Source organism: Tenrec ecaudatus, chromosome 1 (assembly GCF_050624435.1).
Source record: "Tenrec ecaudatus isolate mTenEca1 chromosome 1, mTenEca1.hap1, whole genome shotgun sequence".
In the NCBI taxonomy this organism is placed as follows: domain Eukaryota; kingdom Metazoa; phylum Chordata; class Mammalia; order Afrosoricida; family Tenrecidae; genus Tenrec; species Tenrec ecaudatus.
Genome location: NC_134530.1, coordinates 25,157,862 through 25,174,597, shown reverse-complemented (window position 1 = coordinate 25,174,597; position 16,736 = coordinate 25,157,862). Strand labels below are relative to the sequence as shown.

Here is a 16,736-nt window from a genome sequence, read left to right as displayed (position 1 = left end):
ACACAAGATGAGCTGGCCAGGCAGGTTCTGAGCCTTAGCTGCCCACATCCCCAGTACTGGAGCCACCCAGCAGACTTCAAAGGGGCCTAGGAAGAAGAGGGGGAGCACAGGGGTGCCTCAGAGTGAGGGCCGTAAGTCTCAGCCTGTGGGACGGGCTGAGGTGCTGTCGGGGGATGGAGAGGGACCATCCTCTCCTGAGCCTGGCAGGAGGCCATGCTCTCTGTAGTCAGGGGGCTGCTGGGGGGGGGGGTGTGCTCCATCTCTACATGAAGCAAGAGGTCCCTCCAGATCTGGAGGAACCTGAGGAGGTCGCCTGGGCACAGCACGCCTGGATTCATCTGTGGCCGGGGCCCGGCCTGTTCCGGGCCATTTCTTTTGGGGCAGAGTTCCCAGCTGGGCCTGAAGAATCCATGCAAAAGAGAGGGGAAAGGCAACAACCAAATGGGCAGATGCAGCTGTCAGAGCTGGGGCAGGGCAGTGGGGCTAGGTTAAGCACCCGCGCATGTGCGCTCTTTGTGTTTGCATGCCCCTGCAAGGCTGGACCACTGAGAAGGGATGCAGCGATGTCTCTGGGCCTCTAGACTGCTCCCTCCCCACCTAGGTCTGGGGGGGGATATCCTCGAACCCCCAAACAGGAGCCCCAGTGTGCGTGCAGCAGGCCCTGAGCACAGGAGCAGGTGAGGCAACGCTGTTGAGAGGAAGGCGACCGTCTCCGGCAGCTGTTGGTGGGGTTGGGCTAGGCACTTCCCCTCCACTCTGCCCTGTGGGAGAGGCCCCTGTTCTAGTTTAGGTACGGACACATGTGCACACATGAACCAGTGCACATGCACACCACCGTGTCCCAGCCTACAGACGTGTATGACAGTGTACACACTTGTATATATACCCTTTCCCAGTTGGGCAGCACCCACCCTGGACCCTTCCAGGGCTGCCCACCACTAGACCCTTTGCCTGTCCACCCTGACACTCCCAGGCTCCTCCCCACATGGTAGGCAAGCTTCTGGCACACCCCACCAATGCCATCTGCAGAACTAGCCAGTCCAGTAAACATGATTTATTCAAACTGGAAGGCCCACCACATGTTACAGTTTCCTCAGGTCAAGTCCATCCCAAGCTTCAGTGGAGTGGGTCTATTCTGTGTGCACTGTCCCGAGGCCTTGAGTCCTGGGCCACCTCGAACAGAGCTGGTGCGAGAGGCCCGGCCCAAGGACAGTCGGTCCAAAACTGTCCCTGGGCCAGGTGCAGGCTAGCCTGCAGAACACTGTGTTGGGGCAGCAAGGGGCAGGGAGGGGCGCCTTGGCCCAGCCACAAGCAGCTCCCCAGGAGCCTCGGGGCTGCACAGACCACAGGAAGATGCTAAGGAAAGGAGGTGCCTGTCGATACATCTGCAGGGCACAGCAGGTGCCTCAGCACCAGGTGTTGGGCCCCAGGCCTGTGGAGCATCTGGGGAGACAGACCAGGCTTGGGGGGCCAAGTGCCGGCCCTGGCAGACACAAGGTGGCCAGTGGTGTGCTCTGTGGCCTGGGGTGGGAGTGGGCTGGGCACATATACACCTGGGCGCTGGGGAGGTAAGCCTCTGAGCTCTTGGGACCCTCACAGACACAGGCAGTTGGGGGACTGTTGGGCTGCAGTAGCGAACAGATCCCTCCTCCACCCTGGACTGCCGTTCTGTTCCTCTGTCAGTCAGTGTAAACCAGGTGCCTGCTGAGATGGCCAGGGTACATAGACATCCACAACCTAACCAGGACAGGATGGGAGTGGATGGCCAGCACCTGCTTCTCAGTCCGTCTGCCAGGCGTGAGGGAGGATACAGCGCGAGGTCCCGTGCACCCCCGCCCATGCACTAGGGCAGGTCCAGCAGTTCATGGTCCGCATAGAGCTGCTGGGTGATCTCGTAAACACGTTCCAGGAAGGGCAGCGCCTCGTCCAACATTGCCACAGCCTGCTCGGGAGGCCCCGCCTTCATGGACTCCAGGAAGACTTTGCGCGTGGGCAGGGTGCAGAAGGCCATGGTGACGGCCTGGCGCACGACCCAGGGGTGGTAGGCAGCCAGCGAGGCATTGTAGGAGTCGGTGCAGAGCGTGGAGGTGCGAGCGTCCTCGGGGCTGGCCCGCAGGCCCTCCAGGAAGAGCTGCAGCCAGCGCAGGGCGCGGTGTAGCCGCAGCAAGGTGCGGCAGCCCGAATTTGGGTGGCCGGCCCGCCGCTGCAGGTCCACCAGCTGGTGGCCCACCTCGTAGGCCACCATGGACTGCAGGTTGATGTAGTTTTCACCCTGCGGGCTGCGGCGCAGCTGCTCCATGATCTGCAGCTTTGAAACCACATCCTTGGAGATGAAGGAGAAGATGGTGCCCAGACTGTTCAGAAACCTGCTCCAGGGAAAAGGCTGGGCTCAGTCTGTGTCTCCCGGGGTCCCGAGAAGGGGTATGTAGAGCCTGCCTCCCTCCCTTCCAGGCTGAGGGGGCTGGAGCCCCACCCGCCCTGACCCCTTTATCCAAAGGCAAGGGACCCCGGCATCCCACTCTAAGGAAGGCAGAGGCTACCAGCTGTAGCACCCAGGTCTGTCCCCAGCAGGCAGGTATTGTTAGCCGGTGCTCACAAGGCCCTGCAGAACTGCAGGGATCTTTGGCCGGGAAAATCCCTCCCCATCCCTAAGCCAGGTGATGCCGCCAACCACAGGGTGCCCCAAGGGCACATACTTCACCAGCCCCCGCCAGCCACTGAGGTAGTGGTCTATCAGGATCTCCTCTCTCTCATTGAGGCACTGCTTGAAATTGACCAGGACCACTTTCAGGTTGAAATCTGTCTCTGAGTCATCCATTTCGAAGAGGAACTGAAATACACAAAGGCCTCTGCTAAGTTTCTTTTCCCCACAATCAGAAGGGATGGGAAGAGTTGGAGCAGGGATCCTCAAACTACTGCCGTGGGCCACATGCGGCCCGCTGAGGACATTTATCCGGCCCGCCGGGTGTTTTTGCCCCGTTATTTTTTTTTACTTCAAAATAAGATATATGCAGTGTGCATAAGAATTTGTTCATAGTTTTTTTTAACTATAGTCCGGTCCTCCAATGGTCTGAGGGACAGTGAACTGGCCCCCTGTTTAAAAAGTCTGAGGACCCCAGAGTTGAAGAGAGCTGGGATCTCCCCTGCCCTGCTTGGAGTCCCACGCCCTAGAACAGAATTCTTCCCAAGGCTGGCTGGTCTGCCTTCCAGACAAGTCCTGCTACCCGCTCCCCACCCAATGTGGCAGGCTTCCTCAGACCCCACTGTGCAGCTCTCTAGCTGCTGTCCCAGTCATGTGCTTCTTAGACATTGTGTCTCAGCACAGTGTGTCTTTGGACTGGTGGACAAACACTGAGCCCGTCAAGGTGACCTAGTGGGAAGGGCAGACCGCAGGCAGTAAGCACTGGAGATCCTGATGTCCTGTGTGAGGTGATGAGTCTCCTAGGTAGAGGATCAGGGGAGCCAGGCAGGAGGCAGGGGAAGGCAGGTGGGCAACCTTCTGCCTTCCTGGGTCACCACAGTTCCACTAGTGCAGGAGCAGTGGTTGTGGAACCACTAGCCAGACAGACAGACCCCCTTCTTTTACTCTTGCTGCTGAAATTGTACATGTTCTGTGTAGGAGGGCAGCAAGGCCAATACTGCCCTATAATCCTTGAAGCCCTAGGGAACCTGCCAACTGAGGCCAGAAGCTGTGAAGAAGGTACTGCTCTGGGCCCTGTGCACGTTCACGTCTCACCTCACAACATTCAGTGTGCATGTAAGAATGGGTGCCTTCCTGGGTGCACTGCCCCAGAGGCCTCCCTCCGACTGATGTTTGAGGCCAACTGCAACAGAGCCTGGGGACTCTGCCAGATGGCACCTTGTGTCCAGGACAAACATGTTCCTGGGAATTACAGTGCAACCTCAGTGTGGGTCCCCACCCCTGCCCTAGTGGTGCCTCTGCTGTGTTGAGAGAGCCGTGTTGGCTACCTGTGTTGAGAGCCCAGGTAGGAGGGCACCTGGACTCCTGTTCTGTTTTTCATTCAGTGGGTTGGTCATCCAGTGCTCTGGGGAGAAAGAGGTCAGCACACCCTGCCTGTCTCGTGCCAGGCTGCTGGGAGCCTTCAGGGGCAGCAGGAGGAGCTGAGGCCCTGCAGGCCCCACGGGTTTGGCGGCATACCTGGCTGTGGGTGGAGTTCCAGTAGGTGAGTTCACTATATCTACAGATTAAGAGGGGAGAAGGTCAGGCCTGGACTCGGGAAGATGGTGCCCTGAGCCTTTAGGCAAAGCCCTCTTCTGGGTCTCAGTTCTCTGTCCACCAAACAGATGGGCTGAGGCCTTCCTGGTTACTAACTTCCCTGCCATTACGTCTTCCTACCCAGGATCTGGCCAGCTTCCTGCCCAGGATCCGGCCAGCAGCTTGGAAGGAGCTGCCAAGGAGCCTTTTAGGCCTGTCTTTAACAGAAACCGTGGGCAGCCTGCCAGCTCTAGGATGGTGACTGCCGGGCCCCACCCAGGATCTCCTGGGGGCATTTCCAGCCCCAAGGTCGGGGCTGAGGTGGGGGTGGGGGAGGACGGCCTGGGCGCAGAGGTCTGTGATGGACAGCAGGCTAGAATCCTGGCAGGAGGGAGGGCAGCCTGGTGTCCAGGCCTACGTATGGGAGTGGGGTCCCTGTCCCCTGGAGCCAGCAAGTCTCCCCAGGGAAGGAGGTTATGGAGCTGGGTCCTGCGATTAGGAGGGGGCAGTGTCGAGTCCCCGAGAGGCTCCTGCTCCAGCTGAGGGCCCCGGGATGGGACGGAGGCTTTGGGCGATGGTGGGGGGCCGTCTTGGAAGCCAGGACTCAAGACGTCCGTCCCGCCGCAGCCCTCTCTTCCACCCCGTGGACCCGCGCCCGACTCCTCCAGGGCTCCAGACCCACCTCGATCGCCTCGGTTAGTGTCAGCACGTCCGGCCTCAGCGATCCTGGTCGGACCCCCTCACCTCCTCAAGTACGACAGCCCCGCCCCGCCCCGCCCCGCTCCGCCCAGCCCCGCCCCGCTTGGCTCCCCGCCGCCGCCGCCTCTCCGCGATTGGCTGCGAGGCGTCCAATCAGGAGGCCCGACGGGCCTGTGTTTCCGGACCAGAAGGCAGCGCTCTTGGGGCTGCGCCTGCGCAGTGCGGTGCCACGGCGCCCGCGCCGCCAGAATTCCCGACTGTGCGGGCTCGAGGGGCCTCCGCCGTGGGCTTGAGGGGCCGGGTGCCGTCGACTTAGCGCCCAGGAGCGGAGCCTGCGCTTCTCGCCGGGGCCTGGGGCCCGCGCCCCCCTCGGGCGCCTCTCTTCCGGGGTGTCTCCTCTGCTGAAGGAAGGCCCGCGCGACCCCGGGGACGCAGTACGGCCGGTGAAGATGCCGGAGATCAGAGTTACCCCCCTGGGTAAGCTCGAACCCGCCGTCAAGGGGGCCTGCTAGAAGAAGTTGTTGCTCCAGTGGGTGATGGCGGCTCAGCCAACCCTTCATCGGGAGCCCGTCGTCTCTTATTCTTCATCTTCACCACGGCCCTGGGCGTTGGGTGAAGGCCCCGCAGCCTTCGGGGACCATGCACGCCCGGTGGCGTAGTGGTTACGCATTGAGCTGCCAGCGAGGTTTCTACTCCAGTAAAAAAAATTACCGTCTTGGAAACTCACAGGGCCACTTCTACCCGGCTCTCCAGGGCCGCCAGGAGTCGGCACGCACTCGATGGCAGTGTTTAGTTTACGATTTGGTGGCTTGCTCTCAGAAAGGCTCAGTGCTCACCCACACCCGTGTCACTGTGAGAGATTCTAACAGTGCTGGGGCCCTCAGTGCCAGCTCCTGTAAGCACTGTTCGCTACCAGCCTCGGTGGGCAGTTGGCAAGGGGCTTCCTCCTGCCACCCCTGGTGCCATGGTGGTGGATGTGAGCCCTAATCTCTTTGTGTGTGTTTCCCCCCAATAGTTTTACTGGCAGGTAATTTATATATGTAATTCAGCAGTTCAGTCATTACTAGGAATTGGACAATCACCTCCACATCAGTTTTAGAGCCTTTCCCCTCCTCCATGATTAAATCGCCTTTAAAATGATTTATGCAATCACAATCCATTCTGGTGCTCCCTCCCCACTCCTGTCTTTATTACTTACTCCCCAAACCCCCTTTCCCTCCCTATCTTACCCCCAACCCACACCCCGAGCCTAGGCCTCTTACCTGGCTTGGAGCCCCTGCATGCTCACTACCAGCCTGGGTGCCCCCTCCCCAACCCTCTGCAGAGCTTTTGGTGCACCCACCTCCAGGGGTGAAGGCTTTGCACCAGATGGGCCGCCAAGTGCCCAGCAATGGCCTCTCTCATGGGCATCAGTGCCCAAGTGAAGCCTGGAGGCTCTCCGAGGGGCCTAGAGGAGATGGGGCAGGCAATAGGCCAAGGTCTTGGGATAGTGGGCAGCATTTAGAGCCTGGGGCAGGGACCCAGGGAGGAGGAGGTGCAGCAGGCTTCCTCATAACCCATCCCTGCACAGGAGCTGGCCAGGATGTGGGCCGCAGCTGTATCCTGGTTTCCATCGCCGGCAAGAATGTCATGTTGGACTGTGGGATGCACATGGGCTTCAACGATGACGTGAGTCCCGAGGGTCCATCTGGGGGCTGGGCCCCCTGGCAGCAGCACCCTCACCCAGCTCTCCTGGGCCCTGGATGGCAGTGAAGCACAGAAAAGTGGCCACGAGGGTGCCCCCGATCTTGGGTTACTGTGTCCTGACCCCTCTCGTCGGCATTTCCCTAGCGGCGTTTCCCGGACTTCTCCTACATCACCCAGAACGGCCGGCTCACCGACTTTCTGGACTGCGTCATCATCAGGTGAGCAGGCCACACCCCAAAGAGTCCCTCGTCTGCCCGTTGCTATGCTGGAGAACGTTTTATGGGGTGGTGGTCTCTCTAGGGTTCCCTGTGCAACATGCGTCCAAGGGTTGTACCCTGAGGTGTGTCCACAAAGCCTGGTGGTGGTTCCCTCCAAGAAGACCGGGCTCTACCTGGTTTCCCCTCGGCCTTCACTTCTCCCTGCAGCCTCCGTGTTTGCACCGTGCACAGGGACCTTCCTGCTGCCCCAGGCCCTGTTACCACTGCCTGCCTCCCCGGCCACGCATCAACCTCTGTCCTGAGGGCTCCTTGACACCATCAGAGTTGGCCACTGTCCCAGCCAGTGTCCATCCATGCTCCTTGTAAACCCAGTGGCCAGTGTGTTGCTCTGCTAAACACGTCCACCCTCAGCTGTGCTCATTCCTGACCCCGATCTGTGACGCTGCACAACAGGCGACAGGGAGGAGTGGGAGTACCCCAGGCTGACCCCACTGCCCTCCACAGCCACTTCCACCTGGACCACTGTGGGGCACTCCCCTACTTCAGCGAGATGGTGGGCTACGATGGGCCCATCTACATGACACCCCCGACCCAGGCCATCTGCCCCATCCTGCTGGAGGACTACCGCAAGATTGCCGTGGACAAGAAGGGCGAGGCCAACTTCTTCACCTCCCAGATGATCAAGGACTGCATGAAGAAGGTGGTGGCCGTCCACCTGCACCAGACGGTCCAGGTCAGCCCGTGACACCGCCCCGGGCCACCGCCAGGCTCAGCCACAGCTTACTATTTAGTAGGGTGGGGCTTGGGATACATGGGGGCCAGGGCCCAGTGGGAGCTCTGGAGGTGAGAAGAGTGGGCACCCAGGATGGCCTAGGGGGTGTGCAAAAGCCAGAGAGGATGGGGCAGATTCAGTAGCGTTTCCCCTAATCGTGGGCTTGTCTTCTTCTCATGGTCTTGGGTTTTGCTCTGGACTCACACAAGGGGACACTGGGCTGTGAGCGCTTACGTGTTCTAGATGATTGTATCTGTCTGGTTTGAATTTGTCACTGCAGTGGCGTCTTGATCTCAACTTTCTTGGTACTACGGTCCCGGCGTTTTTGATGTCGCTGTCATCAGGATCTCATGACTTACCTTATTCCATCTTTCCACCTTCAGCTGTTTGCGGGCTTGGCTCTTCCAAATAACACTGTCGTTGGGCTTTGGTTGTTACATGTGACCTCTCTTTTCAGCAGGAGCACTTGGACTCATTGTTCAACACAAGCCAGATGCATTTGGGACCCCGAGTTCCGGCTTATCATCTGCTTCCTACTTGTCTTGCTGGCTCTGTTTCTCTTTCCTTTCCGAAGGAATTGTTTTGCTTAGTTCAGAATCCCATTTCTCCCTGGTCCTGTTCTTTGACAGTTGCTCATTGGTTGAGATTACAAAGTGTACCCAGACTTCACCAGGACTCAGTGTTACTTGGGCCCTTCCAAGCCTGGTGGGGACAGAAGTCAGTCACACTGGGCTGTCAGTGCTGGCTCAGTCTTGTCCGTCTGTCCAGCTCCTCAGAGGAGCCCTTCAGCCTAGTGGTTGAGGGTTGGGCTGCTAGCCGCAAGGTCAGTAGTTTGAAACCACCAGCTGCTCCAGAGGAGAAAGACAAGGCTTTCCCTTCCCATAAACCGTTACTGTCTCGGAAACCCACAGGGGCAGCTCTACTCTGTCCTGCAGGGTCTCTATGTGTCAGAATCAACTCATGGGCAGAATTTGGCCCTTTGGTTCAGCCTGCCTCGTCACTGCTCCCCACTACCCCTTCCCCCGCATCGTGTTCTTCAGCTTTCTCCCAGGAATGGTTCGCAGCCTCCCTGGAGCTGACGAAGCCTGTTTCCATCAGGCTGCCCAGACAGCGCTCTCACCTGCTGCCTTGGAGCTGGAAGTGTGTTTGCCCAGTCTGCGTGGAGACGAGGGTGGCGCCATCTCTTGGGTTTTCAGAGCAGTTGCTCTGAGGTGGCTCTAGGGCCGGACTCCTTACTTGTCGTTGGAGTGGCCGGAGCTCTCCTTAGCTGTTGCTTCTGCCTCATTCTTGCTCCCCTCCTCAGGGCTTCTGACCACAGCTTGGTGGGCCCTCTTTCTTTAGCCCCCAGGTCACATCCCCGTTTGCACGTGGCACTGCCAGCCAGCCGTCTGTGCTGCGAGCTGCATGTGGCGTTGGGACTCGAGCTTCAGTAACTTTCTCCGGCGTTGGACAGCACCCGTTTGTGACACAGACTGGTCTCGGTGTTTCCAGTGTCTTGAAAACAGTGTCTGGTTTTGATGTGTTGGGGGTGGTTGTTTGGGCTCCTCCCGGCCCCCCCCCCAAAAAATATCTTCTCCTCAATTTCTGTAAATATACCAACCATAGCAATTTTAAAGTCCATGTCTGATCATTCCCATTTCAGGAGTCCCGTTATTATTTTTTATCAAAAACTCAAAACAGGAGGGGGGAGCTGGGAGGGAGGGGAAAAAACGAGGAGCTGATACCAAGGGCTCAAGCAGAAAGCAAATGTTTTGAGAATGATGAGGGAAACAATGTACCAAAGTGCTTGATACGATGGATGTATGTGTGGACTGTGATAAGAGTTGTACGAGCCCCCAATAAAATGATTTTAAAAAAGCAATCTGAAAACAACTTTAGAATGGGTCAACAGGAGTTCAAATGACAAGGTATTGTCGTCTTTTAACCCAACTGCATGTGCCGTAAGCAACTTGAGATGCCCTCTGCCTGATCTGAAGGTTGTTCAGATCCCTGGACCATGGTCAGAGGGCAGTCACAGAGGCTTAATCTCTGGGCACCCAGCAAATGGGTTTTGGGCTTCCACCGTCACCCATCGTGTGATGTTCTGCAAACCGGTTGTTCACAACTTACTCTCTGGTCCCATTCCCTCCTTCAGATTTGGGTTTGGCTAGTTACGATCCTTGGGTCACCCCTGCTGGTGTGCTTCTTCCAGGTGGAGACTTGAGGGCTGCTTGCTTTCTTCAGTTGATCCTTTCTCGTTCCTCGATCACGTCTTCTCTCTTGGGCCTGATTGATTCCGGGGACTGGACGAAGTGCTTGATAAAGCTATCCTGAGGCTCTGAGGGATGGGCTCAGCAGCCAGCCCCCTCCCTCCCACCGCTGGGCCCTCGGCGGCCCCTCAGCTCTTTCCAGCTGACCAGCACAGCCCACAGGCCTGAACTCCGCCCGCTCCCTCCATAGGTGGACAGTGAGCTGGAGATCAAGGCCTACTACGCCGGCCACGTGCTGGGAGCAGCCATGTTCCAGATCAAAGTGGGCTCGGAGTCTGTGGTGTACACGGTCGGTGGAGGCTTGGGCCAGGGTCGGGCGATGGGCTCTCCAAGGGACGGCCCCCCTCTCACCCCTGTTCTCCCTCAGGGCGATTACAACATGACCCCAGACCGGCACTTGGGGTGAGTGGCCTGTTCACTTGCTTCCCTTAGTGGGGTTTTCCCTGGAAGCCCAGCTTGCAAGTGGGTGGGAGCAGGCAAAGGGGGGGGGCTGCTTGCCCAGCCAGTTGACACCACACTGGCATCCTTTCCGTGTCACTTCTGCCCCGGGCTGCCTTCTCCCACTCTGGGTAGCTGGCCCACCTTTGCCGAGGAAGCAGGCTCCCGGTGAGGGGCCTGGTTGACTGCGGGAGCTTGTTGCCCCCACCCTGCTCATCTGTTTGAGGAGAAGGGCAGGGCCTACTCCAGGGAAACAGTCTCTCCCACCTCGTCCCAGGGCCGCCTGGATCGACAGGTGCCGCCCCAACCTGCTGATCACGGAGTCCACGTACGCCACGACCATCCGGGACTCGAAGCGCTGCCGAGAGAGGGACTTCCTCAAGAAGGTCCACGAGACCGTCGAGCGGGGCGGGAAGGTGACCGCTGGCTGGGTGTTGGGATGGGTGGGCCCTGGGGTCTATGCCGCCCACTCCAGGCCTTCTTGGGACACAGTACCTGTAGCTATCAGACCCCAGACCCGTTGCTGGGGACAGCCCAAGGGAGCACCTCCTGGTGCCAGCCCACCCTCCGAGCCCCTCCTGCCTCCCCAGGTGCTGATCCCTGTGTTCGCGCTGGGCCGGGCCCAGGAGCTCTGCATCCTGCTGGAGACTTTCTGGTAGGTGTGGCCAGGCCTGCTGTCCCTGTGCCTCTCTGTGCGTGCAGGGTGGGGGTGGAGAGGGGGCGGGCGGACGGGCCACAGCACACCCTGATGGGGCTGGGCGGGGGTCCTCAGGGAGCGGATGAACCTGAAGGCACCCATCTACTTCTCAACGGGCCTGACCGAGAAGGCCAACCACTACTACAAGCTCTTCATCACCTGGACCAACCAGAAAATACGCAAGACTTTCGTGCAGAGGAACATGTTTGAGTTCAAGCACATCAAGGCCTTCGACCGGGCCTTTGCGGACAATCCTGGCCCTATGGTGGGTCCGGGTATCCAAGTGCAGGTGGCCAGGTGGGGAGTGGGTCTTGCCTGCAGATGCCTGGGGAAGGAAGGGACACCTGTGCTTGGGAACAACCAGGTGGAGCCCGTGGTACAGCAGAGGGTGTCAGGTGTGGCTCTGCGGGGGTCCAGACCCTTTGGGTATGCCCCTCACATGCCGACCACCCCCATGCCTAGGTGGTATTTGCCACACCAGGGATGCTGCACGCTGGCCAGTCCCTGCAGATCTTCCGCAAGTGGGCAGGGTATGAGAAGAACATGGTAAGTGAGGGTCCGGCAGGGAGGGCTCCCGTACACCAGCCATCACCAAGACCCTGAGCCTGGCAGGGCCGACGGCCAGGCAGGGCTCCTAGTGCAGATGAGGGCTGCCGGTGAGGTGGGGGGAGCGCCCACCCCAGGTGGACAGGGTGGGCGGAGCAGTTTGAGCCTCCCTCCCTGCAGGTCATCATGCCGGGCTACTGCGTGCAAGGCACCGTGGGCCACAAGATCCTCAGCGGGCAGCGCAAGCTGGAGATGGAGGGCCGGCAGGTGGTGAGGGTCACCCTTGGGGCTTGGTGGGGCGGGCAGGGCCCCGTGGAGCTGTGCCTGGGTGACACGGTGGTCTGCCCTGCAGCTGGAGGTGAAGATGCAGGTGGAGTACATGTCGTTCAGCGCGCACGCCGACGCGAAGGGCATCATGCAGCTCATCGGGCAGGCGGAGCCAGAACACGTGCTCCTTGTGCACGGCGAGGCCAAGAAGATGGAGTTTCTGAAGCAGAAGATCGAGCAGGAGTTCCGTAGGCACCGGCTGGGGCGAGGGCCTGGTGCCCAGGGAACGCGAGGAGGCAAGTGGGGGAGGGGGTTGGCCAAGCCTGGACTGAGGCCCCCTCTGCCCATCCCCCCAGGAGTGAGCTGCTACATGCCGGCCAACGGTGAGACCGTGACGTTGCCAACGAGCCCTAGCATCCCCGTGGGAATCTCGCTGGGGCTCCTGAAGCGGGAGACGGCGCAGGGTAGGCTGGGCATCGAGGTGGTGAAGTGGGTGGGGCATGCCAGGCAGGAGGCGGGCAAGCCACCCTCTGCTCCTGTTAACGGCTGTGCTTCCTGCCCACAGGGCTGCTCCCTGATGCCAAGAAGCCCCGGCTGCTGCAGGGGACCCTGATCATGAAGGACAGTGTGAGTACGTGGGGCGGACGTTTCAGAGGGAGCTCTGTGTCCCCGTCCCTGTTCCCACCGTCCCTCATCCCTGACCCGCCCACCCCAACAGAACTTCCGGCTGGTGTCCTCTGAGCAAGCCCTGAAGGAACTGGGACTGGCTGAGCACCAGCTGCGCTTCACCTGCCGGGTACACCTGCACGACACCCGAAAAGAACAGGAGACGGTGATGCGCGTCTACAACCACCTCAAGAGGTGACAGACAGCCCTGGCCTGGCCCTTGGTCGAGGGCCTGGGCCAGGGCTCACGTGTCCCCTCTCACAGCATCCTGAAGGACCGCTGTGTGCAGAGCCTGCCCGACGGCTCCGTGACCGTGGAGTCCATCCTCATCCAGGCCGCCGCCCACTCCGAGGACCCCAGCACCAAGGTGCTGTTGGTCTCCTGGACCTACCAGGTAGGAGGCCGCTGAATCAGTGCTCTGGTATGTGGGGTGCAGTTTCTGTGGGTGGCGGTGGGAAGGTGGGGCTCGCCTGCAGTCATCCCCTTGCCTCCCTGCAGGATGAGGAGCTGGGAAGCTACCTCACGTCTCTGCTGAAGAAGGGGCTCCCCCAGGCCCCCAGCTGAGACTCCTCAGCCCTGCCTTAACCTCCACATCCATGTGCCAGAGGGCCCCTCCGGCCGGGATAGTGCCCACACCTGGGGTCAGCCTGTTGCATCCGCCTGAGTGAGCAGAGCCCAAGTGGGGCCAGACACCTCCCAGGACTCAGGAACAAGCCCATGATGTGGGCACTCTTGCTGAGAGCATTTCTGGCTAAATAAACAGCTGGGCTCTACTTCCTTGTGGTCTTTATTTGTCTCTGGGTCTGGGGGTGGGGTAGAGGGGGAAACAGGTCCCCACAGTTTCCAGTAAACACAGGTCTCAGGGGGCCATGGCCTCGAGAGGACCCCTTCCTGATGCTCTTCACCACCGCGGGGGTGGGTGACAGACTGACAGGAGGTTGTAGGCACTGAGCCCCAAGGAGGTGTACGGAGACAAAGGGCACCCCTGCATGGATATGGCTGAGTCAGGAGGCCAAGGCAGGCAAGAACCTGGTGCCTTTCAGAGCTAGGCCAGCACACCAGGCTGCCCTGACCCCAGCTGAGTATCAAGGTTGCTGGGTCGGTCCCCATCCGCCAGTAGACAGAGGCCAGGTTGCCAGGAGATGGGCCCTGGACACACACTGTATGTGCAAGAAAGGGGCTTGCTGCCCTCGCCATCAGGAATGTGGCAGTAACCAGGCACCCAGAGCCATCACCCGGAACCTTCATCCTTCCATTGGCTCAGGGCTTCCTCGTCCCAGACTCCTGGACCTTCCTGCTGGTCACAGTCCAGAGTCCCATCGGCTAGGGAGACAAGACAGCTGTGACACCACTACCAAGAGGCTCACAGTATTTCCCCACCTTCTGCACGCCCCCTCCCCCCCAGCAAGGACCCAGGAGGGGTTGAGCAGTGAGGGACACAGCAGGCCCTTCCTTCACCCAGTCCCGTAGCTCACCAAGGTTCCCGAGGCCTGGGTAGCGCACGGCCACCAGGAACAGGCCTTGCGCTGGGGCCACGCGGGTTTGGTGCTTGCCCAGGGGGTCCCGACTCTCAAGGATGGCCTTCACCTGGGCAGGGGTGAGCACTCCCAGCCCCACAGCCACCAACACTGCTGTCATCCTCCGTACCTGCCAGCCCAAGCAGAGGCTGCTCTAATGACCCAAGATCTCTACTTCTCCCACCCGCCACCCTCACCCCCACCCAAGACTGAGCCCACCTGCCGGTACAGGAACGACTGACTCTCAAACTCCAGGTTCCAGAAGCGCAGCCCCCTGGGGACACAGGTGCTGTGATAGCTTGAGGTGGCCAACTGGAGGCAGCCCTACCCCCCAGGTGAGACCCAGCAGGGCACTGGGTCAGCCAGGACCAAGTACTCCAGCTGCCCGGAGCCCTCACTGACAGCACCCCTACCCCAACGCTCCTGAGAGGGGAGAGGCCAGACAGCAGGGGGTGAGGGACTTGGCAGCCAGCCTCAGGGCTCCCAGGAGGCACTGCTGAGGGGACAGGTCCTGCCCCGGGGTCCAGAGCAGCAGAGGGAGGGCAGGCCAGCTCATGCGGGAGACCCTGGATGACATCAGTGTTCTTGGCAGAAAGCCGGGAGTCCCCTGCAGCAGTCCCTCCTCCCTCAGAACTAACTCCAGCAGCTGCCACCTGCCCAGGGGCACACTGAGCAAGCAAGCAGGGGCCAAGGAACCCAGCCCTGCTGGGTTGGGCCGGAACCAGTAGCCTTGAGCACTCTTCCCCCCCATGGGACCTTTTCAGCAGCTGCCAAAACCCATCATTGGATCACTAGCTCGGGGCTGGGGGTGGGGGGACATGCAGAGAAAGACAGCATTCTCTGTTCTCTGTTCCCAGCCTGGCAAGGGACCCCACCCAGGGAGGCCACAGCTGCAGGCGCACGGCCATCTGGGCCATGACTCTCCAGCTGGCGATAGTGACTGCCACCTAGTCAGAGCCGGGAGGTTCCTGTGACCCTGCTCTCCAGCCTCCATTGCCACCCTTGCACTGCCTGCCAGTGGGCTGAGGGGACACGGCTGAGGTGCAGCCCCTTCCTCACCTGTCCTGAAAGCTGACCAAGGGGCTGGCTAACCCAGGGGACACAGTGGCCTGCCGCAGAGTGCGCACTGAAGTCCGGGATGGGCTGCCGGCTGACTGGAAGGCACTGAAGTCATGTGTCCCCACAAGGTGTTGGGCAGCCTCCTGCATGGCGGCCACATCCAGGCTGCTGCTCCAGTAGGCAGATGGGCATGCAGTTAGGTGGGCTGGCCAGCCAGCCACGTGGGCTTACCAGCCCCCGCCCCACACACACTCACTCAGCCCGAAGTGCCCAGCACAGGTTTCGCTCAAACACCGAGAACTGGTCTAGCTGAGGGCAGCCAGTGGCCAGGCGGTACAGGTAGGTCCTTGATGTGGCTGTGTATCGGGCGTGGAAGTTGCTGGGCACCCTGAAGGCCTGTACCACCCTAGGAAACACAATGGGATTCAGGGGGAGAGGAATTGGCCATCCCACCCAGGGCCTCTGGCCACACAAAATCCTTCCGGACTGCTCTTCAGCCTGTACTGTGGTTCACCTGATGGCCGGGTGTCTCAGGTGGGTGTTGAGGGCTTTAGTTAGGATCTCAGGGGAGAAGGGTGGCAGACCAGGGCGGCGCTGCACATCCAGGTGAGCAGAGTTGCTCAGGGCATGGACGCCAGCATCCGTGCGGCTGGAGATGGTAAATCGGACTGGCTCCACGCAATTCAGCCCCTTGGCGGCCTCCTGCAGGATACAGCAGCTGGGCACCGGGAGAGCAGTAGGGCCAGCGAATGAAGGGCTCGAGGCCAGGGGGCACTTCCCTGTCCCTCAGGCACCCATGGGGCTTCCATCTCTCCTCTGGCATCGGACAGGACTCACCTCCAGGAAGTTCTGGACCCCGATAGCGGGTTGAGCGCCCTTGACAGCCACGACCCCACTGCGGAAAGAAACAGGCCGAGGTCACAGCCAAGGCCCCCGCAGTCCAGCCCGACCAGCCCTCCAACGCCAAACAAAGCCGCTTCCTTCCCACCAAAACTTTGGATCGCGTGTCCGGAGGCACACCCAAACGCTAAATTTAGCATCTCACACCCCACCCCCCGCCCCGTCCCTCCCGGGGCTCATCCGCTGTGGCTGCGCACGGCGGGACAGCAGGACGGCAGGACATACTTGAAGGCAGTGCCTAAGTACTGGAAATATACAAGATAGCGTGCCCGCACCGCACCCGCCGGGGCCGAGCCCATGGCCAGCCCAAGCCCAGCGGAACCGAACCAGGCAGGACCCGGGACGCAGAGGCGGATCGCACGTGGGACAGCGCGCGCACGCAGCGCGCGCGCACGTACTCGAGCCCCGCCCCCGGGCGCGCCTGCGCAAGAGTACTGGCCCCCGCCTGGAGAGCCGCCCAAGACGGGAGGGAGGGGGAAAGCGGGAGCGGGGTCACATTTGAGACTCCAAAACTAAATCCATCGCCTTGTAGTGGATTCAGAGTCCTAGTGGCCCACAGGTTTCCAAGACTGCCATTTCACGAAAACGAACCCCCCCCGGTGGCGCCGTGCGTTAAGCGCCCTGCTGCTCTGCAAAAAGCAAGGTCTAAGGGAGACAGCTGGGGTGGTCCGCTTCGTCTCAGAAACCTTACAGAAGCCGACCGCCGCCTTTCTTCCGTGGAGCCAGCGGCTGGTGGGTTTGAACTGCCGACCTTTGGGTTCAGCCGCTGAGCACTTAACCAGTGTGCCACCAGGTTCGGAAGCGGG

General features: G+C 60.5%; 3 protein-coding genes across 4 annotated transcripts; 1 reads left to right on the top strand and 2 right to left on the bottom strand.

The window, feature by feature from the left end:
- Positions 1–1,048: 1,048 nt before the first annotated feature.
- Positions 1,049–4,979, bottom strand: CPTP (ceramide-1-phosphate transfer protein). Its single transcript, XM_075549786.1, has 3 exons — positions 4,899–4,979; positions 2,697–2,830; positions 1,049–2,366 (listed from the first exon to the last, which is right to left on the bottom strand). The coding sequence occupies exons 2-3, from the start codon at positions 2,816–2,818 to the stop codon at positions 1,844–1,846; spliced, it is 645 nt and encodes a 214-aa protein (XP_075405901.1). The 5' UTR covers positions 2,819–2,830; positions 4,899–4,979; the 3' UTR covers positions 1,049–1,843.
- Positions 4,980–5,119: 140 nt separating this feature from the next.
- Positions 5,120–13,227, top strand: INTS11 (integrator complex subunit 11). 2 transcript variants are annotated; one of them, XM_075549751.1, is made up of 17 exons: positions 5,120–5,392; positions 6,486–6,583; positions 6,746–6,819; positions 7,324–7,552; positions 10,031–10,129; positions 10,208–10,242; positions 10,556–10,694; positions 10,869–10,933; positions 11,051–11,240; positions 11,438–11,521; positions 11,702–11,791; positions 11,874–12,036; positions 12,145–12,252; positions 12,354–12,415; positions 12,507–12,649; positions 12,719–12,848; positions 12,953–13,227. In XM_075549751.1, exons 1-17 carry the CDS (start codon positions 5,365–5,367, stop codon positions 13,016–13,018), a joined length of 1,803 nt encoding a protein of 600 aa, XP_075405866.1. In that variant the 5' UTR covers positions 5,120–5,364; the 3' UTR covers positions 13,019–13,227. The 2 variants fall into 2 exon arrangements, with proteins under 2 accessions (XP_075405866.1, XP_075405875.1); XM_075549760.1 differs by having other exon boundaries at positions 5,121–5,392; positions 11,702–11,788.
- PUSL1 (pseudouridine synthase like 1) lies at positions 13,224–16,313 on the bottom strand. The gene is made up of 8 exons (XM_075549773.1): positions 16,156–16,313; positions 15,868–15,925; positions 15,545–15,732; positions 15,287–15,436; positions 15,031–15,198; positions 14,191–14,245; positions 13,930–14,101; positions 13,224–13,777 (listed from the first exon to the last, which is right to left on the bottom strand). Exons 1-8 carry the CDS (start codon positions 16,227–16,229, stop codon positions 13,686–13,688), a joined length of 957 nt encoding a protein of 318 aa, XP_075405888.1. The 5' UTR covers positions 16,230–16,313; the 3' UTR covers positions 13,224–13,685.
- Positions 16,314–16,736: the final 423 nt, after the last annotated feature.

Bases quoted from the DNA above. Each gene is read 5' to 3' on its own strand.
- CPTP (XM_075549786.1), bottom strand. From the start codon at position 2,818: ATGGATGACTCAGAGACAGATTTCAACCTGAAAGTGGTCCTGGTCAAT. The intron at 2,367-2,696 runs GTATGTGCCCTT...TCCCTGGAGCAG, and splicing joins GGCTGGCGGGGGCTGGTGAA to GTTTCTGAACAGTCTGGGCA.
- INTS11 (XM_075549751.1), top strand. From the start codon at position 5,365: ATGCCGGAGATCAGAGTTACCCCCCTGG. The intron at 10,695-10,868 runs GTGACCGCTGGC...CTGCCTCCCCAG, and splicing joins CCGTCGAGCGGGGCGGGAAG to GTGCTGATCCCTGTGTTCGC. The intron at 12,037-12,144 runs GTAGGCACCGGC...CCATCCCCCCAG, and splicing joins GAAGATCGAGCAGGAGTTCC to GAGTGAGCTGCTACATGCCG.
- PUSL1 (XM_075549773.1), bottom strand. From the start codon at position 16,229: ATGGGCTCGGCCCCGGCGGGTGCGGTGCGGGCACGCTATCTTGTATAT. The intron at 15,437-15,544 runs GTGAACCACAGT...TGTGTTTCCTAG, and splicing joins CTGAGACACCCGGCCATCAG to GGTGGTACAGGCCTTCAGGG. The intron at 14,102-14,190 runs GTGGGCTCAGTC...TTGGGCTGGCAG, and splicing joins AGTCGTTCCTGTACCGGCAG to GTACGGAGGATGACAGCAGT.